The following is a 13,116-nucleotide window of genomic DNA, read 5'->3' on the forward strand; positions in this document are numbered from 1 at the left end:
ATCATCTCTCATATCTTCAGCAAGTAAAAAAATGAAGTCTGGAGCAGGAGAGGATCAACTCATTCAAACCTTGTTCATCCAAACCTGAGATTCACATACTACCCAAGTGGCTGTGGAGACATATTAACGGTTGACAGAACAAATACCAGAATACTGTTGTTATAAATCCTTTATTGATAGAAATATTTCAAATGCAAATCAGACAATGCAGAGGATGTTGAATGCATGCGCACGTAACATATTTTGAATATATTCCAGCTCACAGTGGTTAAGATTGCATGAATCCATCCCTGAGGGATTTGGGTTTGCAAGAGTCTCTTGTTAAATGTTGCAGACCTAAAGTTCCCCAAATAGGTTGCACAACCCCCTGGGTAAGTGTAAAGTGTCACAAAATTTGAGACAAAGGGGTCAAAGAATATAAATAAGTCTTGGTTTTTGTGTGTCTTAAAAAAGCACAGGCCTTGTGGCTCCAAAAAAAAAAGAAAAAAAGAAAAAGAAATAAAACAAAATGTTTGGAACCACAGTTGCACAGAGTGAACAATGCACGGACAAAGGAATAACCTTATTGCACTGGTATTACAATTATTTGAAAGCATATCTCTGATTTCATATTAAAAAGAATATTCCAACGTACACATCCTTTCCACAAGAAAGCACTGATAAAAGACACTGCCAACTAAATTAAAGTGTGTATTTGTCTCATTCAAGCAGATCATTCTTTTACTTTGGCAGGTACTTTTCCGTATATACAATTGTTCATTTGCCCCTGAAGAGAACAACTGTCATCAGTAACACTGCAAATACAAATAGATATATTTGGCTCATATTTGATCAATCTCCTAGCAGTGAAGTTTTCCACCACCAGGTGGCGATACAATATTTGTTTTGTTTGAATTGACAGGGTGGAAATAAAATAGATGCTTAGCCTTGTGTATGTGTGTGTCTGTTAATGGGTGGCTGTGCAGCCTACAGCTGCAGAAGGTGGTCCTCTCTCAGCTCATGCTCAGCTGGTTTTGCCTCACCAACCAGAGACTTGCTGGGAAACAGCCGTCGCATGTCCATCCTGTCCCCACCTGCAAGCAGAAAATTAAAGACAAATCAGATGACATGTAGCAGAAAAAATGAGGACCTCGAAAACTATTGAATCCATTCAAATCACAACATTTCCCCCCTAAAATTACCGAGCTTCATGTCTTTCTCTGTCCAGGACTCACCAGAGCCTGTCTCACTTTCAGCTGTCTCAAAGGCCCGGTCTGCCTGCATAACGTAATCTGCAGAGCCTTCATAACCTCCAGAACCCTCCTCAGGCATGAAATACATAGGTGACTCCCCCTCTTCACCCAACATTGGTGTTTCCTCCTCCACCACATCTTCCTCCTCGCCCTCCTCCCTCAGTGGACTCTCACCCTCAGCAGGCTCTGCCTCTCTGGAAACAGAATGAGAGTCAGTCATTAAAGAATGCTGGTGCAGTTTGGCAGCTTGTTGCTGTCTGACAACGCTGTCCAGCTCGGTCACTTCAGTAAATAATACTTACCTTCATGTTACCTCATCACTGATGACATTTTCAGTGCAACAACAAACTTCACAAACTAAACATCAGACACTCCATCAGCCCCCACCAAACATGTTTTTGACATTTAAAAATACTTTAAATAACAGTTTGTTAGTTCAATAGACTACTTACAAACTCTCAAAAGCAGATTTACTCATCCACCCTCATTTTATATCCAGAATCTGAGTATGTAAATATTTTTCACTTCATAGGTTTAACTTCTATGTGTAACATTTCCTCTTCTTCAGTGTGCAGCCCACTCTCTGCGTGCTGGAGGCTGCAAGTTTCCACATCACACTTCTTTAAGTTCCTTGTATGCACTCATCATAAAAAAGCATGTCAGGTGAGCACAGAGAAGCTTTCTCCCTGTGGAGGATCAATTTGTAGACAGTCTTCGAGAGTCAAACTCTGTACATTGGACCTGCAGCAACTAGTCCATTAAACAATCAACTGAACTTGTCAGCTATTCAATAATCAATTCATCGTCTTCAGAATTTTTCAAGCAAAAATCACAAATGTTTGCTGGCACAAGCTTCTCAGATGAGGACATGTATGACTGTACAAGACATCTGAACACATCTCCCTCAGCTGCGGTAAATCAAAACAGGTGTTTTTCAGTATTTTTATCTTTTTACTTTACAGGCTAAAAATGAATGGAGTAAATAACCAGTGTAGGTAGGATAATTAAAATCATCCTTAGCTGCAGCCACACTGCACATATATCATGCTGCATGCTAGAGTAACAACAACCAAAAGCCATTTTGAATGAATAAATGAAGGGAGGCTTCAAGCTCTCGATTTTTACTTTTGAACAGTTATTAGGAAACAGCTGCTAATAAACACCAGGTGTGCATCAGGTAAGCAGATGATGTCATAGGGTTAAAGGCCAACAGGGGTTTTCACTTATTTTGCCTGATTAGACCTTTGCTGCATTCCAGCCACCATGCTGCTGTAGTATCTGGCATGCCTGAAAAAGATCTAGTATGTCCCAGTACATGGTGTGTCAAATGTAGTGTGCCAAACATACCAGGATGTGCTGCTGCATCCGGTCGCATTTTGCAGAATGAAAGCCAGCATGCTTTTCTGGCAATTCTGGCCAACAGTGCTCTACGCAGCAGATGATTTGTCACATCGACTGAACCACCCACAGCAGTGTTTGTGCGAGGTTTGCAATACGAATCGCATGCTCTCTCTTTTTTCCTTCAACTTTGTGTTATGGACTGTGACAGATACATGAGCAAGAGGATCAAAGCTCACACACAATTGTTTGCATACTGCATGTAACAGTACATACTTTGTAAGGGAAGCTGCTGTACAGACTAAAAGTAAAAAAGAAAAAGCATGTGACTTGTCTGTGGACTGTGTGGACATGCGCAGACTGTGCTTAAAGACATCTGTCTGACCCTCCTATTAGCGTTGAGTTACACCTTTATCATTTTTAGTGGTTCATGAAGTTTGGCCACCTCACCTAACTCCACCATCAAGCGAGCAGAAGTCTAATTAGCCAGAACAAGTGAAAACACATTTGCCTTTAAACAGTTTGTAGGACAAAACGTCAAAACATATCAAAGCTGTCAACCTCATAACCTGCTACTGCTGATGGTTTTTTGGAGTAACTCTACTTTCATACCCTCTAAATGGTGGAATTCCTGTTTTGTTTTTTTTGTTTTTTATAAAATCAAAAGCTATAAGCAGCATTTAATGAACCTGACTTGAACTGACTGAGTCGTTAATCATATTCTGCTTTGAAGGGTTGTTGAAATAAATCAGAAACAGTTTAGTGACTAGGTTAATGTATCCTTTTTGCGTGCTATTGCTAAAACACAGGTAACAGACTAGTGTGGCACATACTCATACTAAAAAACAATAGACCAGAAGCAGCAGCCCACCAAGCGTCACAGCCCACTTCCTCTCAACACTTCCCTCTGGCTTCCTGTTCAAGGCGAGCTGCAAAAGAGATGGCTGCTGCTGAGGCCCTGGTGTTTCAAAGCAAACTGAAATGATGTAGGAGGCCACGTCTAACAACAGACCTTTAACGAGAATTTCTAAAGCAATCCACTTTCATTCACTCTGTCCCCAACCGTCTTTTCCAATTGACCTCTGTTGTCTACACTCCTCGCCTCTGTTTTGCTCTAAGCTGGACTTTTATCTGGTTTTATTGATCAGACCAGGTAAAAGTCGTAAAGTAAAAGTTGTGCCTCAGTGGAGTAACATACATTATACCATATATATATATAAAGCTACACTTGATCAAACCCATTGAAAAGACACTGTGTGATTTCAACAAGATTGTAAATGGACTGCAGCCGGATAAAATGTGATTTGTGATATTCATTTAAGTTCCCTTTTTCAAATGAAAAAGATTTTAACTGTCAGGATCAATGACACTTAAGAGGAACTCTAGAAGGGAAAACTGATGGCTAACACCAAGACACACACACACACACACACACACACACACACACACACACACACACACACACACACACACACACACACACACACACACACACACACACACACACACACACACACACAAAATTCATTAATGGCTCATTAATTTGAGACGTCCAGCTAAATGGAACCATCTGGACAGAAGGTGTAAGGAAGGATGGCTTGAATTCCTTCTGAGCTGAAACTATTAAAACTAAAATGTATTCACAGCTCTTACTTCTGCAAGGGGAGAAACTGAGAGGAAAGTGTTCATGGAGAAATGAAAAAACTGATCAACTTGTCCACACCAGAGGACAAAGACGGACGTTCAGTGTGTAAATGTGTATGTGTATATTAAAACACACAGCGTAACTATTAGACTACTGTGATTATCAGGTGAAAGTTGGTTAGATGTTGCTCATCGTATTATAAAGCACAGGTGCAGAAACAAAATAAAAAAACAGTGAACTATTTATTGTCTTATTTACCTTTGTGAAAATCCAATGCGGTGCTTATGTTGACATGGAGAGCGTAGCATCGAAGGATATGTGAGCTCCGCTGAGTTAAAAACCTCCTGTGACAAATACACTTTCATTTTAAATGAGGCCCTCACACTAAATGTGGCTCGCTGATTTGCTTTTATGCTCAAGAACCCTCTGTTTGGGATTCATAATCTGCAGTTATTTCACTAACTTTTTTTCAGTGGCACAAAGGGGTTTAGCCTATCCTTACATGCATTACACTAACTGGACAGACAACTCACCCAACAAGTGGATCAGAGACAGACAAACACTAATCTAAAATATTATGGCGAAGACATGATGACATAGCACAGTATGGCCCTGGTTATATAACCATAACTGCTGCCAATACGTGCACTGCTCGGCAAACAGGACATCTAAGAGATTAATTTTCTGAAGCCGAACTGCACCCATGCTGTACATGCACAGTGTCAAGTCATGCAATTAGTGGATTTGCACCCACATGATAATGAGTGCATGGGATCTATCTGACTAAACTGCATTTGCAGCACACAGAGCTCAAGCATGCTGACTGAAAGCACTTCGACTGAAGCTGTCTCACACACGCACACACAGAGAATTAAGATAACATGTATACTGTATGAGTTAAGATGTTGAAATCCATCAAAAGTAAGTTCCCATTATACGTTTGCTCTTTACAGCTCATTAGACACCAACAAGTTTCTCCATCTTTCCCACCGTACTGTCTTCTCAAGACGTGCATACCATACAAATATCTACTTTAAAATAATCTGGACAAAGTTGAGGTAAAATCATCATGAAACAAAAGCTGCCATCGATCAACATCTGCATGAACTCTTTACGTCTTCCTTATTCCAGCTGTGGCCTCCCTGCCCTCTCTCTGACAGTCCCTCTGTTTTTCTTTGTCCCTCCACGTTGTCTCCTATTTTGGCTTTTCTTGGCCACCTACCTCACACTTATGTACACACACACACACACACACACACACACACACACACACACACACACACACACACACACACACACACACACAAACACATGAATATACACAGGCAGAGTTTGTGTTGCTGGAGTTGTGCTAACCAAGGTATCAGATCCAATGCAGCATCAGCATTTCTATATTTAAAGTCTGCATTTATCTGACAACAGTATTATCACAGAGATGGTTGTTTTGACAGTGATCTCACTATTGCCGAGACACTCTCACAGTACTCTGAGCAACTCTTCAGCAAAGACACCATCACACCCCAAGCCTGCACACCCTCTTACCGATACACACACACATACACAACACATGAATACTTACAGATACTGTGCGGCTGAAGCAGGCAGTTTGGCTGGTAGGTCTGGACTCCATGCCATCCGTGGACTTTGTTGAGTCACACAGTTGGCCTGGTCGCCCTCAGGGTTACATCTCACAAACTTATACACAGCAGTTATCGGTGCTCCTGCAGATAGAAAGAAGGTCATTGATATTTGTTTCTGTTTCTTTCTTTCTTTCTTTCTTTCTTTCTTTCTTTCTTTCTTTCTTTCTTTCTTTCTTTCTTTCTTTCTTTATGCAACAATTCACCTCAGCCAAGAGGGGTCTTGGGCAACATCTGACTGCTCATCTGGATCAGTTCAGTGTGACAATTAGGATTTACTAGTTCCTTATCCGGAGTCTTTCAGGAGATTACAACATTATTCTGCAACAGGTTTCTGTAAAGGGCTTCTGGGCTGTTTATTGTCTCCAGTAATGTGTTAGTAGTATGTGTTCACAGGAAGTAACGGCATCACAGCTTTTTCTCAACACATCATAGCAAGTTCTTCGTGGAGCTTATCTGATGCTAAAAGCATCAACAGTTATTTTACACCACTATCCGGAGTAAAGAAAGTAGCTGAGGGCTATCAAAGTTAATCATCTGATCACGGGTTCTTGACTGTTCGATGATTGATGTCCCCTCCCCCTCATTGCCCCTTCTGGCACTTGCCAAGCCATCCTTGTAAATAAGAAATTGTTCTTAATGTCTTGGCCGGTAAAATAAAGGTCAGATGAAAATAAAAACAAGATGTTTTGTATTCTGCTATGGATTAATGAATGCTGCATTCAACAACATCTGAACAAGTGTTCTGCCAAAATCCCCTTTTTACTGTTTTGTCCATGCTGTTCAGCTCTTGGCATTGTCAGAATGTTTAATGGCTTTTGGAAAATCTTAATCACAAATTAAGCTTTTTTTTAACATAAAAACCCAAAACAAAGTGTTTTCCTTCTGAGAAGCTGGTGTAACATTTCTGCATCACGCTGATATTATTGCTGAAGGCAATCTCCTCTTCCACCACCTCCACCACCATCATAAAGGCTGTGAATATGTGACAGTATGTCAGTATCATTTAACTGGAAATTGGGTGTTTTCTGAGGGGTGGCTTCCTGTGTCAAATGGTTTGAATTTTGTGTCAGTAAAAAAGGCCAGTAACAGTGTCACATATGATATGAATATATACGGTATCATGCATTTTTTTAAAGTGTCAATTCATCATTTCATGTCTAATCCTAATTCAACTAAACAATTTGGATTTAGCTGCTGTTCTTATGCCTAGTAAAGTACAATAATTACAAGATCCTTATTTTAAACAAGATTATAACTTTCTTCTTTTAAAAAAGACTATAGAAAACACACAATCCTGGAGTAATACTTTGGCTACTGATGGCTCATTAATACCTTTATGCAGAGGCTAAAATACGACTATTTGAATTAAAAACTCTGAATACCAAATATAATTTAGCAAAAAGCACACAATTGGATTTTCCTTTATCTTTTAATTTTATCAGGGTTTCCACTTGGAGTGTCCTTCCCGAAACCAGCCGCCTTGTGTCATGGTGAGAGTCCAGAAAGCCCCTAACATGTTCACAGGGCTGAAGAAGCCACATCAAAACCTCCCTCGGAAAATGAAACGCTTTTGCTCTTTCCGATTCGATATGAACTAGATCAGGCAGTGCTGAACCCTGTTCTTCATCATAATGTGACATGTAAAGAAACAGGATGTTTTACTGGTGTTATTTCAGGCTTTAAAGGTAGGTACAGGTGGGAAGATACACCATCAGCGCAGTGAGGGAAGAGAAAGCCTGACGATAACCAGTGAGTCATACTTCATTTACTCAATAAACTGACTGACACAAGGAGTCAAATACCAGTGAAGCGGATCGGTTCCTAATTTTGTCAATCAAAGGACCCCTGATGGCCCACGTTGGGCCACTCACTGCTCTGTTAGTGTGAGGACGTGAACTTGAGCTGTCAGGACGTGGGATCCACTACAGTCAGCCTGAAAAACACCAAGTCTGCTGCGACATCTACCTCAACATCAACAAGTATTTCAGATTAAGAAACAGTGGACTTACCCTTCCCAGTGTGTAAGGTCAGGCAGGAGATGACGAAGAACAGAATCAGTTTCATCCTCACTTTTGTCTTTCTTTACTAAAACGCGGAGAAAACACGCAGGCGCTCCTCCTCAGGCTGTTGCTGAAGAATAACGTGAGCTGCCTCAGACAGTCCAAGTCGTCCTGAGGAGAGCTCAGCCCTCTGAGTGCGTCATGGTTTCCTGAAGTCTTCTAGTGTAGAAAGTGACCTAACATCCTCAGTGGAAACTTTTGCATTAGCTGCCTCAAATATCAGATATCAGGTTTGCGTAACTGCGCACTCGAACTGAGGAAATACCAGCAGATAGAAGCAAAGATTCAATCTGTGTTTCTGATAATAACGACAGAGAGGAAGCCACAATTTGTCTTAATTGACCGCGGGCTCGTTTTTTATTGCGATGAGAGGACGATAGAATCTCTGAGAGCTTCTGCTTCCTTGTGAATTCAGTTCAGTTCAAGTGGATTTGTTGGGTTTATCTCTCGCCATTGCAAAAAGCACTTTTACGCTCGCTTTGGTGTGATGTTTGCGCATCGCCCCTCAGCTCTCTTTTGGTTGTGGTTTCATCCAGTTTAACTTCGCCTTCTTCTGCTGTCGCTCCACCAGACTAAATAAAAAGAAATGAAGCAGAGACTGAGACATGCAGCCATTCAGCAGCAATAAGAGACCGACATACGGCAACTTCAGCGGGTCACACAAGGAAAGGCAACGTGTGTGAGTGTGGCTGGCCCCAGCCCCAAACCCAGCAGCCTCATCTCCTGAGACCCCCAAAGCACAGAAGTGTCCCATTTTTATAGGATGCGCAAATGTTTGTGTGTGCCGGTGTGTGTGTGTGCACCTGTTTTTCATTGTGTGTATTTGTGTCTTTCTTTTGTCTCCTCATGTGCTGCAGGTTCATGTGTGCACGGTTATGTTTGCCATTAGCTGAACACAGTACTTTTGCCCAACATCTGTGCTTAATTACAGTTTTGAGGTAATTTAATCCTGGTTAGTTGCATTTCTGCCACTTTATATTTTGCAACATTACGTTTCAGAGAAATGTTGCACTATTTACTCAAGTACTGCCCATTTGTTTGTTTGAATTATTAGTTACTTCACAAAAAAAGACATTGAACATATATGATCATCTTATGAAATATGATGTATAATGTAAACTACTCAAACTGTATAAAGTAGTTTAATTAAGTTCCCCATTGACACATTAAAATGTAGCTTCCACGTGAAATGATCTATATCCTAATAATATAAATATAATGATAATCACTTTTGATGCTTTAAGGACATGTTGGTACTAATATTCCTGGACTTTTACACAAGTAAAATGTTCAAAGCAGGATTTACTTATAATGTAGCATTTTTATCCTGTGATAACACTGCTTTTAATTTGCTCATCTCATGTCTGTGTGCATCTGTTGTGCTTTTCTCTCTGAGATGTCAGCCTGTGCTGGTAAACACAAGTCAGGACATTTCAAGAGTAGACACCTGGTATGTCCCGGTGCCTAGGGCAGATGAAGTGTATTTATAAGATTAACTCCACTGATGATGACTCAGAGGCTGCTCAGGATACTCCTGGGCTGGAACCAGAAGAGGATGACACGAAAAAGTCGTAACTCATGTTAAAAGCATGTGATGCAATGAGCATGTGATGTTAAGGAAGTGTAAATGACGGGTAAATGTCAGGATGGAACAAGAAGTATTCAGTGTGTTGTTGCAGTTGTTTGTCACAGTTCCACAGCAGGGAGAGATGCACGGATCAGGACACACAGGGATCAACCTGTGGGATGCAGCTCTCTAATATCAATTTCTTGCAGATTCAGAAAAAAACATCCAATATTTGTAAAGTATGTGCTTGGGAAACGAAAAGTATATTACAGGCTCAGACGTTGAATCATTGTCCCTGGTACTACTTTTCAAATTTACTTTCTGTTCTTCTATCCAAAACAAGTGAGCAGCAGAAAACATCTGCAAAGTTTGTTTTGTGAAAGTTTTTTTTTTTTAGATTTTCAAGTAAAACCATGTTATTCTAAATAGAAAACAATAGTCTCGGTCAGCTTGCAGTCTGTTTACTGTATTGTATACACTTGCTGTGGCTCACAGTGCTATGGCATGACGAGGGGAGTTAGGTTGTGTGATCATATGAAAATGAACAGACAACAAGGCAATTTTGAAGTGGTTAAAGGGGATCTTTAATATCTCTCAAACCTCAGCTTTTCTTTAGGTTTCCCCCTCAGTGGTGTCATCATTAGAAAACAAATCCACTCTCTCTGCATACATACGTCATGTATATTCTGTATCATTTTTTTTAAGCAGGACCATAACATTAGATAGACACAAGGTTATACTCATCTTCATGTATTTAATACCAACATAATGAAAAACGTTTCCTGAACTGGACGTCAGTGTCAAAGTTGTGTCTGTACAGTTTGTCTGCACAAGATGCATCCGTACTGGTGCACCTGCTGAAGGGTCTGCAGGGTTTAGTCCATGAACATTTCATGAGCGTTGGTTTCATCAGTTACAAGTGCTGTTTTGGTGCTCCAAATGCAAATGATGGGAAGAACTAAGATGATAACGTCTGCGGTTTTGTGTCACCTTTTGTGAGAATCAGCAGTTTAATCTCACAGTGCACCATTTCACTGCAGCCTTTATCAAAGCATGCAGTGATGCTGCACAACCCGCCTTCATCATCTTTAATGAGTCTTAAATGTTTGGGTGTTTCTCTATCGCCTCTTTTTTGCTGTCTTAATGATCTTTGGCACTTGATTTCTTTCGTTGTGTGTTGCACACACAGAGTACAACTGTGGTTTATGATGTATTGACAGCTTTGGGTCTGATGCAGTGATCTGTTTGCATGTGTCGTGTGTGTGTATATGTTACTGTATTTACAATACAGTACAACAGAACACTGAACAATACTACATTCTTCATCTTGCCTATCATGTTTTTCTTCTTCTTTTTCTTCTTTTGCATCTTCATCTTCTTCTTCTGTGTGCCTGTGTGTGCTCATGCCTATGTCCTGTGCATATCAGACATGAAGAGAAAAAGACCCGAAGAGAGAGAAAACAGTTTGTTTCAGCTGACACATTGGTATGATGCTGCAGGAAGTGGTAACATCAGTTGCTATCATTTTCCTTCAGGAAATGACACACTAGCCTGCCCAACCTCGCCACACACACACACACACACACACACACACACACACACACACACACACACACACACACACACACTATAAGTGACACATTTATGAGACACATATTCATGCATGCAGCATTTCTCATGTCAATGCTCCTCTCCTTTGCTCAACACTCACTCAAAAAATTTCAAACACAACAATGCTCATAGAGTCACTGACACTGAGTCTGATATGTGTTTCTCTGCAGCAGCCAGTGAGCTACTGCATCTATAAAAAGTCACTTTTGTTAGTCAACTTGGTTTCCATCCCCACCCTGACACAGTATGTGGGATTGAAGTCTATTGTCTGAGTAACCAGAGTTTATGGCCGTAGTGACAGCACTATTTTCACACTCTCAGAAACACATGAAAAAAGACAGACAGACAAACACACACACAGTCATATATGCAAACACAACAGGATAATTTCACCAAACTGCACACAAGACTTGTTTGGACTCTGTATGGAGACTGTTGTGAGGGAAGCTAAGTAGTGACTGATGGCCGCAATCAGCTAATGTAATCATTTTTTATTTCTTTAAAAAAGTGTGGTAAATGTAAGACTAGGTGTATGTGGGCAGCTGTAATGTACATGGCTTGTGCAATGCATTCAAAAGGAATGTGAATCATGATGTGACATTTGACAACGCCTGCGTTTTTTGTTCAGTGTCGGGAAACTATGAAGTCATGTGTCATATGTCAGCATTTTCATCTACTCAAAGTCATTGTCATTATAAGGTATGATACAGTAATTTCACTGAGATCAAGATCTCTTATAAGAGAAGTTTACAGCAGAAGAAAGAAGTACAGAGATGAGACACACAACAAACACAGCCAGTCACACACAAGCAACATCAGAAACAATCTCAAAAAAAAAAAGAAAAAAAGTTTAAATTCATCCAATGAGACAAGATGTTTTCAAGTCATTTTATTTTAGGGTTCATCACTTAATGCCTCACACACTCCCACGAACATAAACCGCAGCTCACCTGATTTTTCAGCAGGCACATATTTAGTAATTCTTGCCATTTGACAACAACAGCAACGACGACAACAAGAACAACAACAACAACAACAACAACAACAACAACAAAAGACGTTGCTCAGCTCTGATGTGCACATTTCAAGCTCAATGTAATCCTAAACTTAGTGTGTGTCTGTATGTGTATTCTGTGTAAGGGTGGGTTTTCCAGTAAGTTCTCTTGGCACAGGTCTCATACACAGCAAATTAGTTTCAAGTAGCTCGTGCCGAGCAGGTATGCCAATACACGTTTTGACAAGCATCAGAAAGTCTGTGGGAGCATACATGAAAGCAGGCATTGCGGGTTTTAATGCATCAACATTGTTTCCACAGCAAGAAGCCATTGCATAAATAATGTTTTATAACTGCAATCTACGTCACAGTCAGTATTTTAACTTGCTTGCCTGTGTGTGTGTGTGTGGGTGGGTGGGGGGATGTGTTGGTGATGATTATTTGATGAAATTAATTTGTAAAACTGCCTTTCAGTTCTCTTGAACATTTGGCACACATTTCTCATGTCTTGATGGAGAAACCACTGTAATAAAGGCCTAATGAGACAAACAGACAAGGTGCCTGTTTCACATATTGGACTAATGAACACATACAGATGGGTGGAGATGAGAGACAAATTAAAGGAATAAATAACCAGGTGTGTGTACAGAAACATCTGCATTAGCTATATTTCAATGTTTCCAACATCCGTCTGCATGTCCACAGAGGTTACTACAAGCTGAAAGATTTGCTTCAGCTGGGGACACATGGACGGCCATTAGTCCTGTCATCACGGTGTCACCAGACTCGCCCAGCGGCAGCTTTGATTCACCACAAAGTCATAATGCCTTCAGAGAGGAAGCAGCATAGACTTAGGCAAAGTTGGGTGAACTCATGGTTTGTTGGAAATCACTCATGCATCAACACACACATCGAACTGCTGCTGGAAATACTTCCCCTTACAAAAACATGCTGAATCTCAGAATTGACAGATTATCTCAATAAAGTCAAATGCAGCAGATTGAAATCAGGGACCTCACACAGAAAGCT

The 13,116-nt window shown here is 40.5% G+C and overlaps 1 protein-coding gene across 1 annotated transcript; it reads right to left on the bottom strand.

Moving 5' to 3' along the window:
* Window positions 1-154: 154 nt before the first annotated feature.
* Window positions 155-8,010, bottom strand: srgn (serglycin). Its single transcript, XM_070962809.1, has 4 exons — window positions 7,865-8,010; window positions 5,795-5,936; window positions 1,182-1,426; window positions 155-1,073 (listed from the first exon to the last, which is right to left on the bottom strand). Exons 1-4 carry the CDS (start codon window positions 7,917-7,919, stop codon window positions 967-969), a joined length of 549 nt encoding a protein of 182 aa, XP_070818910.1. The 5' UTR covers window positions 7,920-8,010; the 3' UTR covers window positions 155-966.
* Window positions 8,011-13,116: the final 5,106 nt, after the last annotated feature.

The sequence above is a fragment of the Chaetodon trifascialis genome, chromosome 1 (assembly GCF_039877785.1).
Source record: "Chaetodon trifascialis isolate fChaTrf1 chromosome 1, fChaTrf1.hap1, whole genome shotgun sequence".
In the NCBI taxonomy this organism is placed as follows: domain Eukaryota; kingdom Metazoa; phylum Chordata; class Actinopteri; order Chaetodontiformes; family Chaetodontidae; genus Chaetodon; species Chaetodon trifascialis.

Coding starts and splice junctions, on each gene's coding strand:
- srgn (XM_070962809.1), bottom strand. CDS start 7,919: ATGAAACTGATTCTGTTCTTCGTCATCTCCTGCCTGACCTTACACACT. Junction 5,937..7,864: donor GACCTTACACACTGGGAAGG/GTAAGTCCACTG, acceptor TTCTATCTGCAG/GAGCACCGATAACTGCTGTG. Junction 1,427..5,794: donor GCTTCAGCCGCACAGTATCT/GTAAGTATTCAT, acceptor TTCTGTTTCCAG/AGAGGCAGAGCCTGCTGAGG.